The sequence below is a fragment of the Stegostoma tigrinum genome, chromosome 26 (genome assembly GCF_030684315.1).
Source record: "Stegostoma tigrinum isolate sSteTig4 chromosome 26, sSteTig4.hap1, whole genome shotgun sequence".
Lineage (NCBI taxonomy): Eukaryota > Metazoa > Chordata > Chondrichthyes > Orectolobiformes > Stegostomatidae > Stegostoma > Stegostoma tigrinum.
In genome coordinates this window covers 48,678,351-48,695,713 of record NC_081379.1, presented here as the reverse complement: position 1 = coordinate 48,695,713, position 17,363 = coordinate 48,678,351, and the positions used below count along the sequence as shown (strand labels likewise).

Here is a 17,363-nt window from a genome sequence, read left to right as displayed (position 1 = left end):
AGCGAGACAGAGAGCGAGACAGAGAGCGAGACAGAGAGCGAGACAGAGAGCGAGACAGAGAGCGAGACAGAGAGCGAGACAGAGAGCGAGACAGAGAGCGAGACAGAGAGCGAGACAGAGAGCGAGACAGAGAGCGAGACAGAGAGCGAGACAGAGAGCGAGACAGAGAGCGAGACAGAGAGCGAGACAGAGAGCGAGACAGAGAGCGAGACAGAGAGCGAGACAGAGAGCGAGACAGAGAGCGAGACAGAGAGCGAGACAGAGAGCGAGACAGAGAGCGAGACAGAGAGCGAGACAGAGAGCGAGACAGAGAGCGAGACAGAGAGCGAGACAGAGAGCGAGACAGAGAGCGAGACAGAGAGCGAGACAGAGAGCGAGACAGAGAGCGAGACAGAGAGCGAGACAGAGAGCGAGACAGAGAGCGAGACAGAGAGCGAGACAGAGAGCGAGACAGAGAGCGAGACAGAGAGCGAGACAGAGAGCGAGACAGAGAGCGAGACAGAGAGCGAGACAGAGAGCGAGACAGAGAGCGAGACAGAGAGCGAGACAGAGAGCGAGACAGAGAGCGAGACAGAGAGCGAGACAGAGAGCGAGACAGAGAGCGAGACAGAGAGCGAGACAGAGAGCGAGACAGAGAGCGAGACAGAGAGCGAGACAGAGAGCGAGACAGAGAGCGAGACAGAGAGCGAGACAGAGAGCGAGACAGAGAGCGAGACAGAGAGCGAGACAGAGAGCGAGACAGAGAGCGAGACAGAGAGCGAGACAGAGAGCGAGACAGAGAGCGAGACAGAGAGCGAGACAGAGAGCGAGACAGAGAGCGAGACAGAGAGCGAGACAGAGAGCGAGACAGAGAGCGAGACAGAGAGCGAGACAGAGAGCGAGACAGAGAGCGAGACAGAGAGCGAGACAGAGAGCGAGACAGAGAGCGAGACAGAGAGCGAGACAGAGAGCGAGACAGAGAGCGAGACAGAGAGCGAGACAGAGAGCGAGACAGAGAGCGAGACAGAGAGCGAGACAGAGAGCGAGACAGAGAGCGAGACAGAGAGCGAGACAGAGAGCGAGACAGAGAGCGAGACAGAGAGCGAGACAGAGAGCGAGACAGAGAGCGAGACAGAGAGCGAGACAGAGAGCGAGACAGAGAGCGAGACAGAGAGCGAGACAGAGAGCGAGACAGAGAGCGAGACAGAGAGCGAGACAGAGAGCGAGACAGAGAGCGAGACAGAGAGCGAGACAGAGAGCGAGACAGAGAGCGAGACAGAGAGCGAGACAGAGAGCGAGACAGAGAGCGAGACAGAGAGCGAGACAGAGAGCGAGACAGAGAGCGAGACAGAGAGCGAGACAGAGAGCGAGACAGAGAGCGAGACAGAGAGCGAGACAGAGAGCGAGACAGAGAGCGAGACAGAGAGCGAGACAGAGAGCGAGACAGAGAGCGAGACAGAGAGCGAGACAGAGAGCGAGACAGAGAGCGAGACAGAGAGCGAGACAGAGAGCGAGACAGAGAGCGAGACAGAGAGCGAGACAGAGAGCGAGACAGAGAGCGAGACAGAGAGCGAGACAGAGAGCGAGACAGAGAGCGAGACAGAGAGCGAGACAGAGAGCGAGACAGAGAGCGAGACAGAGAGCGAGACAGAGAGCGAGACAGAGAGCGAGACAGAGAGCGAGACAGAGAGCGAGACAGAGAGCGAGACAGAGAGCGAGACAGAGAGCGAGACAGAGAGCGAGACAGAGAGCGAGACAGAGAGCGAGACAGAGAGCGAGACAGAGAGCGAGACAGAGAGCGAGACAGAGAGCGAGACAGAGAGCGAGACAGAGAGCGAGACAGAGAGCGAGACAGAGAGCGAGACAGAGAGCGAGACAGAGAGCGAGACAGAGAGCGAGACAGAGAGCGAGACAGAGAGCGAGACAGAGAGCGAGACAGAGAGCGAGACAGAGAGCGAGACAGAGAGCGAGACAGAGAGCGAGACAGAGAGCGAGACAGAGAGCGAGACAGAGAGCGAGACAGAGAGCGAGACAGAGAGCGAGACAGAGAGCGAGACAGAGAGCGAGACAGAGAGCGAGACAGAGAGCGAGACAGAGAGCGAGACAGAGAGCGAGACAGAGAGCGAGACAGAGAGCGAGACAGAGAGCGAGACAGAGAGCGAGACAGAGAGCGAGACAGAGAGCGAGACAGAGAGCGAGACAGAGAGCGAGACAGAGAGCGAGACAGAGAGCGAGACAGAGAGCGAGCGAGCGAGAGCGAGACAGAGAGCGAGCGAGCGAGAGCGAGACAGAGAGCGAGCGAGAGCGAGACAGAGAGCGAGCGAGCGAGAGCGAGACAGAGAGCGAGCGAGCGAGAGCGAGACAGAGAGCGAGCGAGCGAGAGCGAGACAGAGAGCGAGCGAGCGAGAGCGAGACAGAGAGCGAGCGAGCGAGAGCGAGACAGAGAGCGAGCGAGCGAGAGCGAGACAGAGAGCGAGCGAGCGAGAGCGAGACAGAGAGCGAGCGAGCGAGAGCGAGACAGAGAGCGAGCGAGCGAGAGCGAGACAGAGAGCGAGAGCGAGACAGAGAGCGAGCGAGCGAGAGCGAGACACAGAGCGAGCGAGCGAGAGCGAGACAGAGAGCGAGCGAGCGAGAGCGAGACAGAGAGCGAGCGAGCGAGAGCGAGACAGAGAGCGAGCGAGAGCGAGACAGAGAGCGAGCGAGCGAGAGCGAGACAGAGAGCGAGCGAGCGAGAGCGAGACAGAGAGCGAGCGAGCGAGAGCGAGACAGAGAGCGAGCGAGCGAGAGCGAGACAGAGAGCGAGCGAGCGAGAGCGAGACAGAGAGCGAGCGAGCGAGAGCGAGACAGAGAGCGAGCGAGCGAGAGCGAGACAGAGAGCGAGCGAGCGAGAGCGAGACAGAGAGCGAGCGAGCGAGAGCGAGACAGACAGCGAGCGAGCGAGAGCGAGACAGAGAGCGAGCGAGCGAGAGCGAGACAGAGAGAGAGCGAGCGAGAGCGAGACAGAGAGAGAGCGAGCGAGAGCGAGACAGAGAGCGAGCGAGCGAGAGCGAGACAGAGAGAGAGCGAGCGAGAGCGAGACAGAGAGAGAGCGAGCGAGAGAGAGAGAGAGCGAGCGAGAGCGAGACAGAGAGCGAGCGAGCGAGAGCGAGACAGAGAGCGAGCGAGCGAGAGCGAGACAGAGAGCGAGCGAGCGAGAGCGAGACAGAGAGCGAGCGAGCGAGAGCGAGACAGAGAGCGAGCGAGCGAGAGCGAGACAGAGAGAGAGCGAGCGAGAGCGAGACAGAGAGAGAGCGAGCGAGAGAGAGAGAGAGCGAGCGAGAGCGAGACAGAGAGAGAGCGAGCGAGAGCGAAGGGGAATGATGCCACCCGAAGGTTGCAGGACCAGCAACTCATATTCCGCTTGGGAACCCTGCAGCCCAATGGTATCAATGTGGACTTCACAAGCTTCAAAATCTCCCCTTCCGGCCTGTCTCTGCTTCCCTAACCTGTTCTTCCTCTCACCCATCCCTTCCTTCCACCTCAAGCCGCACCTCCATTTCCTACCTACCACCTCATCCCACCTCCTTGGCCTGTCCATCTTCCCTGGACTGACCTATCCCCTCCCTACCTATACTCTCCTCTCCACCAATCTTCTTTTCTCTCCATCTTCGGTCCGCCTCCCCCTCTCTCCCTATTTATTCCAGAACCCTCACCCCATCCCCCTCTCTGATGAAGGGTCTAGGCCCAAAACGTCAGCTTTTGTGCTCCTGAGATGCTGCTTGGCCTGCTGTGTTCATCCAGCTCCACACTGTGTTATCATGGTCTACTATTCCATAGCTTATGATTGCTATATATCATTGGTCAGGTCTTAGCCAGAGTACTGCGCTCAATTCTGTGCTTTGTAGCATGTTAAAACAGAGACTGTTGAAGAGATTTACTAATAGGGTATCAGGAATGAGAGATCCAATTCGCTTTAATCATTCTTCTTTGAGGGTACCTTTTGCAGAAGGCCCACCGGTAGCTTCCGGAATGCAGAACTGACAGTACGTGCAGGTTAGAGCCAGCAGAGACAATTGGCATGCTATCTTTGAATGAAATATGGTTATAAGTGGCAATCTGTCTATTTTCATGGTCAATGTTTCTGGTTAGAGCTGACAAGTTACTAGGTTTCATACACCATGACAGGAGTTGAACTCATGACGTCTAGGTGTTTTGTCCAGTATCGCAACAGCTCGACCAAAATACTCCAGGGTTTTCAAGTCACTAGACAGATGCAAGAATCCTGGTAGTTGTGTATAACCAATTTCAGATTTGTGGTAGCGTTTTCCACCCTTACAGTATCTGAGTACAGATCATTGTACTAAGTACAGTTAGGGATCCAGCCTGGGGCACTGTACTGTCTTTATTACCATCCAAACATCCTCTGGGATCTGAAACCACTCATGGTGAGGTGCATCTATTCTGGTTAGTGTGACAGCTCAGAGCAAGTACGATGATGACATGAGCTGGGACTTTTAGCAGTGAATCAAAAGATTCAAATGTCAGGTATAGCAACATCAGTTAATATTTCCAGACATTCTAACCAGGCCCTCGACTGAGATAACACAACTAAAATGGCCCGAAACTAATTATTCAGATTATCTCAAAAATCAACCCAATTAATACACTCAGGCAAACTACAAGAGAAGGAACTGGCAGCGACATTGCCCAGATAAAGCAGAGGTTTCAGCTCCACATATACTTGAGTCAAAGGATACTGAGTGAGAGGCTGAGGTTGGTCAGTCCTGAGAGAGGAAACTGCAGCTTGTTATGATACAGTGGAAAGTCAGGTAGAACACCGTCTTGGATTGAAGCCTTCACAGGACTCTGGATTATAAAAACATCAACAGACCAGTATTAGATAGCATTGAGTTTCTCTGGAATCTAGTGTCAAGCTGCACATAGTTTACATGCTTTTTTCTTTACACAAGTTTCTGTACAAGAAACATTCATTTCTTAAACAGATGTGTGACATAAGACAAAATTGGTCACAAGAGTCAACAAAAGATCTCTGCAAATGATGGGATGTACAACTGCAGCAGTCATAGCAAAAGATTTTTATTTTGAATGATCAGTAGGGACTAAATAAAAACCCGAAAGAACCGCGGATGCTGTAAATCAGAAATACAAAAAGAAGTTGCTGTAAAAGCTCAGCAGGTTGGCAGCATCTATAAAGAGAAACCAAAGTTAACAGGCAAGGACAATAGGGCAGCCCTATGGCTGTAGCAGAACGGAAAAGAAGGGGTAAGGGTGGAAGTGCCGGAGTTGAGTCTGACCCGGTGAGGGCCCTGTCGGCATCAGTGCTGGGGAATTCTCCGTTGAGGAAGGTGGTGACCATTTCAGAGTCTCCCTCTTTGAAGTTGGCCTGATGGGAATATATGAGACAGAGATGGTGGAACTGAGAAAATAGGATGGAGTCTTTATAGGAAACAGGGCAAGAGGACGTATAGTCCAGGTAGCTGTGGGGAGTCATTCGGTTTATAGGTGTACATTAGTGGCCATTTTATTCCCAGAAATGGAAACAGATGTCAAAGAAGGGAAGGGAGGAGTCAGAGCTAGATTATGTGAAAGTGAGGGCAGGGTGGAAATTGGATGTGAAACTGACTAACTTGCAATCCCAGACAAGAGAGGGAAGTAGCACCGATGACATCATTGATATATCAAAGAAAGAGTTGTGGATGGATTAAGGCTGGAACAAGGAATGTTCCCATGGAGACAGGCATAACTGGAGCCCACGTGCCTACCCATGGCCACCTTTCTGACTTGAAGAAAATGAGAGGACTTAAAAGTTGTTCAGGATGAGGACAACCTCGGCCAAACGGAGTAGGATGGTGGTGGGTGGGGATGGTTCAGGCCTTTACTCCAGGAAGAGGCAGAGAGCCCTGAGACCATCTGGTGGAGAAATCGACATCCACGGTAAAGACAGGCAGCAGCTGGAACTTGCAAACTGGATATTCTGAAACCGATAAAGCAGAGAATCACGGATGTAAGTGAGCAGGGACTGGACCGGGGAGAAAAGACCAAGTCAAGGTGGGGGAAAAAAACTCAGTTGTGTAGGGTAGGAGCGAACAGAAACAACAGGTCTACCCAGGCAGTCCTGTCTGTGGATATTCAGAAGGAGATAGAAGTGAGCTGTGCGGGACTGGGGGAAATATCAGCTTTGAGACAGTGGAGGGGACATCACCAGATGAAATGAGGTCAGTGGCTGTGGTCGATATAATGGGTTGATGTTCAATGGTGGGGTCACGGTCTGGGGGAGATAGGAGGTGGTATTGGAGAGCCATCTTTTCCAGTAACTTCTGATTTTGTTTCTGATCATTAAAGAGTGTATGGGGAAATTACAAGGACGGCACAAGACAGGTTTAAAACTGATTCTCAGACCGTGGCAAGTTTGAGTGGTATTTTTGCATAATTGTTGTTGATGCTTCTGTTCCAAAGGAAGGTACTTGGTCCTGAACAGCGCAGATACAAGAGATGATGGCATTCTGGACAGATTAGAAAAGCTCGATGCATGAACAGTAACTATAAAAGGGCCCATTAAGGAGATGGGGCAGATAGCACCTCTGCCAACTACTGAAGAGCTCAGTGGTATACTTGGGTAATTCCATTTAATTGAAAGTTAATTCATGTACTTCCTGTTCAAAAAAGGGTCAAGTTCTTTCATGATTACTGGCAGTGGGAAAAGATTAGTAGAAATAAACAATGCTGCTTCTGAAAAGACAGAGTACCCAAAATTGGCTTTACTTTTTGATTAGGTCAGCACGTTATCAAATATTTTAATAAACCGGAGAAGGTTCCGAAAAGATTTACCAGGATATTGCCAGGAAGAATGAAAGGTTAAGACTTTTTTCACTGGAGCATGAGGTTGAGGAGTGACCTTATTGAGGTTTATAAAATCATGAAGGGCATAGATAAGATGAATGACAAGGGCCTTTTTCCTAGGATGGGTGAGGGGGAACCAGAAGAATTCAAACTAGGGGGCAAATTTACAAGGAAAGAGAAGAAATATTTAAAAAGGACATGTGGGGCAACTCTTTTTCACACAGAAAACAAAGTGTGGAGCTGGAAGAACACAGCAGGCCAAGCAGCATCTTAGGAGCACAAAAGCTGACGTTTAGGGCCTAGACTCAGAAAAAGACGAAGGCGGAGAGGGTGCTGGGAAAATAAACCGACTCCCCCAGCTACAGAGGATACACCTCCTCACCCACCTTCCCCCAAAAATGCCATCCCCTATTCCCAATTCCTTTGCCTCCACCACATCTGCTCCCAGGATGAGGCATTCTACTCCCGTGCATCTCGGCTGTCCTCATTTGTCAAGGACCACAACACACACACACACACACACCCCCCGCCGTGGTCAAGAACGCCCTCGACCGTGTCTCCCGCATTTCCCACAACTCATCCCTCACACCCCGTCTCTGCAATAACCACCAAAAGAGAATGCCCCTCGTCCTCATCTACCACCCCACCAACCTCTGGATCTAATGCAAAATCCTCCGCCACTTATGCCATTTTTCCCTCCCCACCCTTGTCTGCCTTCCAGAGGGACCACTCTCTCCATGACTCCCTTGTCTGCTCCACACTCCCCTCCAACCCCACCACACCCAGCACTTTCCCCTGTAACCGAAGCAAGTGTTTCACCTGCCCCCATACTTTCTTCCGCACCCCCATCCCAGGCCCCAAGATGACATTCCACATCAAGCAGATGCTCACCTGCACATCTGTCGATGTTGTATACTGCATCTGCTGTTCCTGTTGAGGCCGCCTCTACATTGGAGAAACCAAGCAGAGGCTCGGGGACCACTTTGCAAACCGAACGGAGGTGTTCTGCAATAAATAACTGTACCTCCCAGTCGCGAGCCATTTCAACTCCCCCTACTATTCCTTAGGCAACATGTCCATCCTGGGCCTCCTGCAGCGCCACAACGATGCCACCCGAAGGTTACAGGAACTGCAACTCCTATTCCGCTTGGGAAACCTGCAGCCCAATGGTACCAATGTGGATTTCACCAGCTTCAAAATCTCCCTCCCCCCACCGCATCCCATAACCAGCCCAGCTTGTTCCCATCTTCCTAACTTGTTCTTCCTCTCCCCATCCCCTCCTCCCACGTCAAGCCACATCCCCATTTCCTTCCTACTAACCTCATCCCGCTCCCTTGACCTATCTGCCCTCCCCAAACGGACCTATCCCCTCCCAACCTATACTCACCTTTACTGGCTCCATCCCCGCCTCTTTAACTTGTCTGTCTCCTCTCCACCTGTCTTCTCTTCTGTCCGTCTTCGATCCATCTTCCCCTCTCTCCCTATTTATTTCAGAACCCTCTCCCCCTCCCTTTTTCTGAGGAAGAGACCAGGCCCGAAACGTCAGCTTTTGTGCTCCTAAGATGCTGCTGACCTGCTGTGTTCATCCAGCTCTCCACTCTTATCTCAGATTCTCCAGCATCTGGAGTTCCCATTTTCTCTTTTCACACAGTGAGTGATTCGTGTGTGGACTAAACTGCCAGAAGAACTGGGAGATGCAGGTACAGTTACAAGTGTTTAGAAGACATTTGGACAAGTGCATGGATTAAAAAAGGTTTAGAGGGATATGGGTCCAATGCAGGCAAGTGGGGCTAATTTGGTTTGGGAACATGGTCCGTGTGGACTAGTTGGGCAAAAGGGTCTGTTTCCATGTTGTATGACTGATCAGGTGGTGAGCTGTTAACTCCCTAACCGGAAAAAGTATTCTTTTGGCTGTAGTAACTGATTACTTTGTACAACCTGGGACTACTAGCCTGCACAAGGGCACTAGCTGTATATTCTTACTTTTTAAATGATCATCATAGTCATGGATGTGGTTACTGAATGGTTTAATGTTACGAAACATCATTTGTTAAACTAATGCTGCCAATCTGCCCTGAACACAATACAAGTTAATGCAATCAATTCACTGTTCCATACTCACAGGAAGATACGAGACTGGGAATTCATACTTAAAATCTTCAGCCTGAAGTTTGTAAACTAACTTCATCATTGGGCCACTGTTAAACACAAGACAAAGGGAATTTTCATTAATGTTTAAAAAGTCATTGAAGCGGTGGATTTTAACAAAAACCTTGCAATAATGTAGTTTGAAGCTTGTTATTTGCAAACTGGCTGCTGCTTTTCCAAAATTACAGTGAACGCACTTCAGAAGTACATGAATGGCTGTAAAGCACTAGGGACATCCAGTGGTTGTTAGAAATCAGAGAGTAATACAGAATGGAAACAGGCCCTCTGGCCCAAACTGGTCCATGCTGACTGTGGTGTCCACTCAGCTAGTTGCAATTGCCCACAGTTGGTCCAAATCCATTGAAAACCTTTCTATCCATGTACCAGTCCAAATTTTTTTTTAAAATCTTTTGCTATTCCACCTGCCTCAACCGCTATCTCTGGCAGTCCATTCCGTGCACCTCACAGCCTTCTTAAATCTTTCCCCTCTCACCTTAAACCGCAGCCCCCTCGTTTTCAATTCCCTACCCCTGGGAAAGCTGCATGCATTCATCCTATCTATGCCTCGTGATTTTATACACCTCAAAAAAAAAGTCACTCTTTACTCTCCATCTTCGGTCCGCCTCCCCCTCTCTCCCTATTTATTCCAGTTCCCTCCCCCCATCCCCCTCTCTGATGAAGGGTCTAGGCCCGAAACGTCAGCTTTTGTGCTCCTGAGATGCTGCTAGGCCTGCTGTGTTCATCCAGCCTCACATTTTATTATCTTGGAATTCTCCAGCATCTGCAGTTCCCATTATCTCCTCACTCCTTATTCTCCCATGTTCCAAGGAATAAAGTCCTATCCTGGCCAACCTCTCCCTATAACTCAGACCCAGTAGTCCTGGCAACATCCTTGTAAATCATCTTTGCACACTTTCCAGTTTAACTGTGTCTTTCCTATAAACAGCGTGACCAAAACTGCATGCAATACTCCAAGTGCACCCTCACCAATGACCTATACAACTGTTACATAATCATCCAACTCCTATACTCAATACCTCAACTGATGGAGGCCAGCATCCTGTCCAGCTGTGAGGCCACTTTCAACCACCTACGTACTCGTACTCCTCTGTTCCACAACATTCTTCAGAACCTTACCATTTACTGTATAAGTTCTACCCTGATTTGACTTTACGAAGTGCAGCACCTCACATTTATCTATATTGAATTGCATTTGGCAATCCTTAGCCCAATTCTTTATAATGATATTAAAGCAAGCAAGTCCTTCTTTCTAATACCCTTCACGGTCACAGGTCAACCCAAACAATATCACAATCTACTTAATATTTTTCAGTTGTTGTTACTGTTAGCAGCCAGTGTGAGTGCACCAACTCTCACAAGCAGCCAGATAAATGACCAGAAATAGAGGAGAGCTGTAAATATTGGTCAGAACAGTCAGAAGCAATACATTTGTCTAAAGTCCACAGCAGTCCAAAGATATGCAGGTTAGTTGGACCGGCCATGCGAAATTATCCCGGGATATGCAGGCTGGGTGGATTGGACCATGGTAAAATCCAGATTACGAGGATAGGTTTGTGTGGGTGGAATGTTCTTCACAGAATCAGTGCAGACTCGATGGGCAAAATGGCCTTTTTCTGTGGGGCAGCACAGTGGTGAGCACTGCTGTCTCCCAGCACCAGGGACTTGGGTTCAATTCCAGCCTTGGGTGACTATGTGTGGAGTTTGCACATTCTCCCTGTGTCTGCGTGGGTTTGCACCAGATGCTCCGGTTTCCTCCAACAATTGAAACGTGTGTAGGTTAAGCAGGAAAGTGATGGAAAGTCATCCTGTAGTGTCAAGGGATGTGCAAGCTAGGTGGATTAGCCTTGAAGGTATACAGGTATAAGGTGGGCAATTGTGGGATGCTCTTCAGAGGGTCGGTACAGACTTGATAGGCGGAATGGCCTCTATCTGCACCATAGGCATTCTACGATTCTAAGCACTGAACCAGCCAAATATTTAACAGGGTTCGGTCACAAAATCAAAAAACCTGATATCTAGAGATATTGTGCTTCCCAGAAATAATGTACAAGGTTCCAACTTCTGCTCATCAGAAATGCTAATAGTCACAGAATCAGAATAATTCAGCACGGAAACAGACCCTTTGGTCCAACCAGTCCGTGCCAATCATAATCCCAAGCTAAGTAGTCCCACCTACTGCACGATACCCATATCACTTCAAACATTTTTATTCATGTACTTATCCAAACGTCTTTTAAACACAACAGTACTTGTATCCACCTCTTCCTCAGGAAGTTCAAGAGGTCACCTCTCAACCTCATACTCCAGTGAAGAAAGTCTCAGCCTGTCCAGCCTCTCCTTATAACTCAAACCCTCCATTCCTGGCAACAGCCCGGTAAATCTTCAGCGAACCGTCCCCAGCTTGATAAAATCCTTCCGAGAAAAGGGCAACCAAAACAGACTCAGTACTCCAGAAGAGGCCTCAATGTCCTGCAGAACCTCAACATGACATTCAAACCCCTATACTCAAAAGTATGAGAAATGAAAGAAATTGTACTAAATACCTTCTTAACCACCCTGTACACCCGTGATGCAAATTTCAAAGAATTATGTACCTGAACTCCTATGTTCTAAACCATCACTACACCCTACCATTAATTGTACAAGTCCTACCCCTGTTTGTTTTACCAAAATACAATATTTTGCATTTATCCAAATTAAACTCCATCTGACAGTCCTCAGGCCCTTGACTTAAATGGTCAAGATCTATTTGTAATCTTAGATAACCTTCTTCACTGTCCACTACACCATTAATTTTAGTGTCATCCATGAACTTACCAACGATGCCTTCTATATTCTCATCTAAGTCATTTTATATAAAATGACAAGCAGTAGTGGACCCAGCATTGGTTCTCGCCTGTTAATTTTCCTTAGGGTCTTGTATGTTTCAAAAGATTACCTTTTTTTCCCCTGTTCCAATTCTAGGTACTGTGTTTTTTTTTCCCCTCGTCACCATTTGAAGTAGATATTTTTAGGCAATGTGTTCAGGAGTGCTATGACACGTTTCTGGAGTATCAATCTTCTGGCCTAGAGGTTAGGACACCACTGATGTGTCACAAGAACCCTTCATCTCTCATTTTAGGTACTTTCTGATCAATTTGTTTAGAGGTGTTATGACACACTTGAATACAGGCCTCCTGGCTCAGATGTGAGGACACTACTACTGTGTTGCAAGATCCCTTTAGATAGGCAGAAATAAACTCTCATCTCACTATTCCAGATTCACAGCAAGCTACATCTGTGTTTTCAAATTCACTCCATAACTTTATTGTTTTCTTTCCAATTAACACACCTCTGGAGCAGATAGGACTTTAACCTGGGCCTGCTGGCCCAAAGACAGGAACCTACAATGCACCATAAGAACCCCCTTTCAATGTGATGCAAACATGTGAATTAGGAGCAAGTTAGGCCAATTTGCCCATTTCTCTTGTTGATTCAGATTGCCTGGTATCTGTAAGCTCTTGATCACCTCAGTTTGAGTTTAACTTCCTCCCCAAACATCCCTCAACAACACCAATCCCAACAGATGAAACGAAAGTCTTATCAAGCAAAAATTCCATGTCAAAAAAATGAGCTTAAAAAATACTGTTAGGGGCTCCACACGTGTACTGTCGAAGTACTTACATGTTAGTCAGAAGCACCACAGGATAGTTGATGGGGCATCAGTTTTCTGAAAGGGAGCTTAATCTCTCACCGGATCAGCTTTAGCCGATCTGGGAGTATTACCAGTGAAGCTTACGGAAATAGTCTTGGTTAAAGCTTATGATAATGTCTATAGCAAATCAAGTTATCAGATAAAAGTCACAAATGAATAAAGGTTTACATCTCTACAAGACCTCTCTCAAAAGGAGTGTCTGAAAGTGCAGGTACTGCAATTCTGAAACTTCAATTCCCTGGTGGATATCAGATTGACTTAATCCAGTAACATCAGTGAAGAGAGAAGCAGTTAGTGTTTCAAGTCTGATATGACTTTTTAAGAATGATTCCAAAGAAGTCATACTGGACAGAAGCTATTGCATCTATTTTCTCCACAGATGCGACCAGATCTGTTGAGCTTCTATTGGACTTTATTTATACACAGTTTAAAAGTCAGGAGTCTCCTAATCTGGACTGGAAAATAATGTTTGTCACTGAATTTTTGATGGCAGAGATAGATAATTCTTGACTAGCAAGGGAGCCAGATGTTATCAGGGTTAGGAAGAAAAATGGACACACTCAGATCAGCCATGATCTTATTGAAGGTTAGAGCAGGTTTGAGGAGACAAGTGTTTTTCTTTTGAGAAGGTAGCACACCATCATCTTCTCAAAGGCAATCCAGGGAAGGGCATTAAGTGCTGACCTACATCCCAAGAACAGGTTCTAAAAACAAAAGGCCACTGAGATTATGGCTAGTCTCCCTATCACTGATACTCTGACTCCCCTTCCACTCATACTCCTAGGTCAAGTTTGTAAGTAGTTAAGCATGCAGGGAAGATTAACTACTTTAACCTTGGAGTCAGTCTTCAGTTCCACCCTTCCACATTGAAAAAGGAAACAATTATCATACCTGGGATCTAAAAAATCAACCACAGCAGCGTATTCACTTGGATTCAAACGACTCTGCAAATACCGTAAGCTCCAACCAGGAACACTCCCATCCTGGTTGCCAAACACACTCTCCATTAGCCAGGGGAAAATCAAATGGAGTTCCTAGAAACAGCAAAACAAGAATAAAAAAGAAAGCAGATACATAATTAAATACTGATAAAAAGGTTAAAGACACACCAGTAAAGTAAAATGGCTCTCTGATGATGAAAATGCACAAGAGCTTTATGAAAACATTGAAGGCATGTGCACAACTGCACCTCCCAGTCGCAAACCATTTCCACTCCCCCTCCCATTCTCTTGATGACATGTCCATCAGGGGCCTCCTGCACTGCCACAATGATGCCACCCGAAGGTTGCAGGAACAGCAACTCATATTCCACCTGGGAACTCTGCAGCCATATGGAATCAATGTGGACTTCACCAGTTTCAAAATCTCCCCTTCCCCTACTGCATCCCTAAACCAGCCCAGTTCATCCCCTCCCCCCACTGCACCACACAACCAGCCCAGCTCTTCCCCCCCACCCACTGCATCCCAAAACCAGTCCAACCTGTCTCTGCCTCCCTAACCGGTTCTTCCTCTCACCCATCCCTTCCTCCCACCCCAAGCCGCACCCCCAGCTACCTAACCTCATCCCACCTCCTTGACCTGTCCGTCTTCCCTGGACTGACCTATCCCCTCCCTACCTCCCCACCTACACTCTCTCTCCACCTATCTTCTTTACTCTCCATCTTCGGTCCGCCTCCCCCTCTCTCCCTATTTATTCCAGTTCCCTACCCCCATCCCCCTCTCTGATGAAGGGTCTAGGCCCGAAACGTCAGCTTTTGTGCTCCTGAGATGCTGCTTGGCCTGCTGTGTTCATCCAGCCTCACATTTTATTATCTTGGAATCTCCAGCATCTGCAGTTCCCATTATCTCTGAAGGCATGGTTTGTTAGTTTCCGAGTTACACCAAAGTTGATGGTACAGTTGACAGTGAAGATGATTATCAAAGATTAGAAACAGATTTTGATAAATTGGGTCAATGGACTGAAAGTTGACAGAAGGAGTTTAACTTGGATAAATGCAAGGTATTGCATTTTGTTAAAACAAACAAGGGTAGAACTTGTTGAAGTAGGGCTTTGGAACAGAGATCTAAGCGTTCTGACAGATAATTTTGTGAAAGCTGCATCACAGGTAGACAGGGTGGTCATTGCTCAGACCACTAAGTGTAGGAGTTGGGTCATCATGTTGAGATTGTACAGGATGTCAGTGAGGCCTCTTCTCAAGTAGTGTCCAGTTCTGGTCACCCTGTTATAGGAAGGATATTATTAAGCTGGAGGGGTCTCAAGAGGTTTGCCAGGAATGGAGGGTTTGAGTTATGAGAGGGGACGATAGGATGGGACTATTTTAACTGGAGAGTAGGAGATTGAGAGGTGACCTTATGGAGGTTTATAAAACTGTGACAGGTATAGATAAGGTGAATGGCAGGTGTCTTTACCCCTAGGTAGGAAAATTCAAGACTAGGGAACATACAAGGCATGGATAGAGTCGATAACCAGAGACTTTTCCCCATGGCAGGATTGACTGCCATGAGGGGTCAGTGTTAAGATGTTAGGGAGGAAGGTATAGCGATGTCAGAGGGAGGTTCTTCACCCAGAGAGTTGAGCGCGCATGGAATACTTTGCCAGTGGAAGTTGTGGAAGCAGAGCCATTAGTGACATTTAAGTGACTGCTGGACATGCACATGGACAACAGTGAATTGAGGGGGTATGTAGGTTATTTTGTTTTTGGATTAGGGTACTGTGCTGTACTTTTCTATGTTCTATATCTTTAAGGAGGGGAGAAAATTTTGAAAGAGACATGGGGATAACTTTTTTTAAAAATAGTAGTTCATGTGTGGAATGAACCTTCAGAGAGGAGTGGATGCTGGTACAATTACAACATTTTAAAGATATTTGGAAAAGTACATGAACAAGAAATGTCTGGAGGGTACATGCTAAGCACAGACAGTTGAGACCAGTTCAGTTTGAGATTATGGCATGGGCCGGTGGCACTGAAGTGTCTGGTTCCATGCTGTATGACTATGAATAGGAGGCCATTTAGCCCCTCAAGTTTGTCACAAAATCCTGGCAGACTTTTGACCTCAATTCCATTTCCTTGAAAGATTCTCCAATTGTTCATATTCCCACAATTGTAAAAATCACATTAAACAAGCTCACAATTAAGTGTCCACATCTCTCAATGAGAGAATTCCAAAGATTCACAATGCCCTAAGTAATTTATCTAAATGTGTAACTGCTCATTCTAAGTTCACCCAAAGCACTGTGGTCATGCCTTGCTGCATCCTTACACACAGACAGGATCAGAAATAAAGTCTGCCCACACACAAAGGATGCGTACTTATGGCCCGAGATGGAATATAGTATACATTGTCAAGAATCGCCACTAAAGAGAAGACAGACAAACACGGCAGCTTCATACCTTGGGCGAATAATCTTCTATCACCTTGGACAATTCGTGACATCTCTGAAAGAGAGACTTATTTGTACCATCCGCTTTAAGAAGAGCCTGTAAAATGAAAACAGTTCCATTCTTTCATTTTCTGGACAAATATTTTATTTCTGAACAGGATCTAAACCCCAAACATTCCCAGGCAGCGTAGGCAAAAATCTGAGAGTGAGCAAGTTCAGTTCAGTGATGCTTCAAAGGAATCAGAGAGGAAGGGAAACCGATTCCTGGAAGTTACAATCAACCAAAAAGGTTCAGGGTCAAATAACAACAAAAATCAGATATTGTAGAGAACCTAAGGCGGCTCACAATTGAGGCAACTGAGTTAGTAATGGGAATCACATAGCCAACCTTCCTTTCTCTGCACCCAGTCCATCTCTTATACCAAGGCTTCCCAAAATGGGGGCCAGGAACCCAAGTGGGGTTACAGGTTGAAATCTTTGGGGTCACAAGCTCCAGAGCAACAACAACCACCCGTGTGCCTTTATTTCCCGCCGGCCCTGACAGACCTTCTCTTCGATCACCTGCTCTCCAGGGTGGGATTTAAGACAATTTCCAAGCTTTGAAAGGGGAGGGGGGGGGGGTTTCAGAGGGAGAGTTTGGCAAGTATCGAGCCACATTGCTATCTACTTTCGACTCATGCCACCGCTGCTATTGTCATTTAGTCATTTCAGTCCACCACAGAACTGCCCGTGTCCTGTTTTACTGCCTGTAGGTCCGACCTCATTCCCCAGCCCCAGCCCACTCTTTTCCAGTAAGATGCAGTACTGACGTTCCTTGGCCCGCGCTGTTTCATAGGGGCTAATGGGAACTGCAGATGCTGGAGAATCCAAGATAATAAAGTGTGGAGCTGGATGAACACACAGGCCAAGCAGCATCTCAGGAGCACAAAAGCTGACGTTTCAGGCCGAGACCCTTCATCAGAGAGGGGGGGGCTGTGTTAAACCTGCTGAGTGTTTACTTCACATTCCCAGCACCCACAGCGGTCCGTCAGAGATGAAACCCAGGGCCAGGAACAGCCTGAGCTGGGGAAGGCCTTCGGTAGAGCCTGGTGCACTCACCAGCAAATAGCTGGGCTGCTGCAAGGGCAGGGCCGCCATGCCTTCTCCGCAGAGGGGACCCCGCTGCGGCAAGCGGCCACACAACCGCCCTAACAGCCCCCGCCACGCTCCAGCGTCACTCGCCAGCTTCAAGCCGCCGCGCCGAACGCCATCATCAAGCTGCGTCAGCAGCATCACGCGGCACCCACCGCGATACCCAAT

General features: G+C 48.1%; 1 protein-coding gene across 2 annotated transcripts; it reads right to left on the bottom strand.

The window, feature by feature from the left end:
* Nucleotides 1-4,681: 4,681 nt before the first annotated feature.
* smpd4 (sphingomyelin phosphodiesterase 4) lies at nucleotides 4,682-17,342 on the bottom strand. Of its 2 annotated transcripts, XM_059654849.1 has the most exons (5): nucleotides 17,163-17,342; nucleotides 16,075-16,161; nucleotides 13,574-13,716; nucleotides 8,942-9,017; nucleotides 4,682-4,824 (listed from the first exon to the last, which is right to left on the bottom strand). In XM_059654849.1, exons 1-5 carry the CDS (start codon nucleotides 17,334-17,336, stop codon nucleotides 4,705-4,707), a joined length of 600 nt encoding a protein of 199 aa, XP_059510832.1. In that variant the 5' UTR covers nucleotides 17,337-17,342; the 3' UTR covers nucleotides 4,682-4,704. The 2 variants fall into 2 exon arrangements, with proteins under 2 accessions (XP_059510832.1, XP_059510833.1); XM_059654850.1 differs by lacking the exon at nucleotides 8,942-9,017 and having other exon boundaries at nucleotides 4,725-4,824.
* Nucleotides 17,343-17,363: the final 21 nt, after the last annotated feature.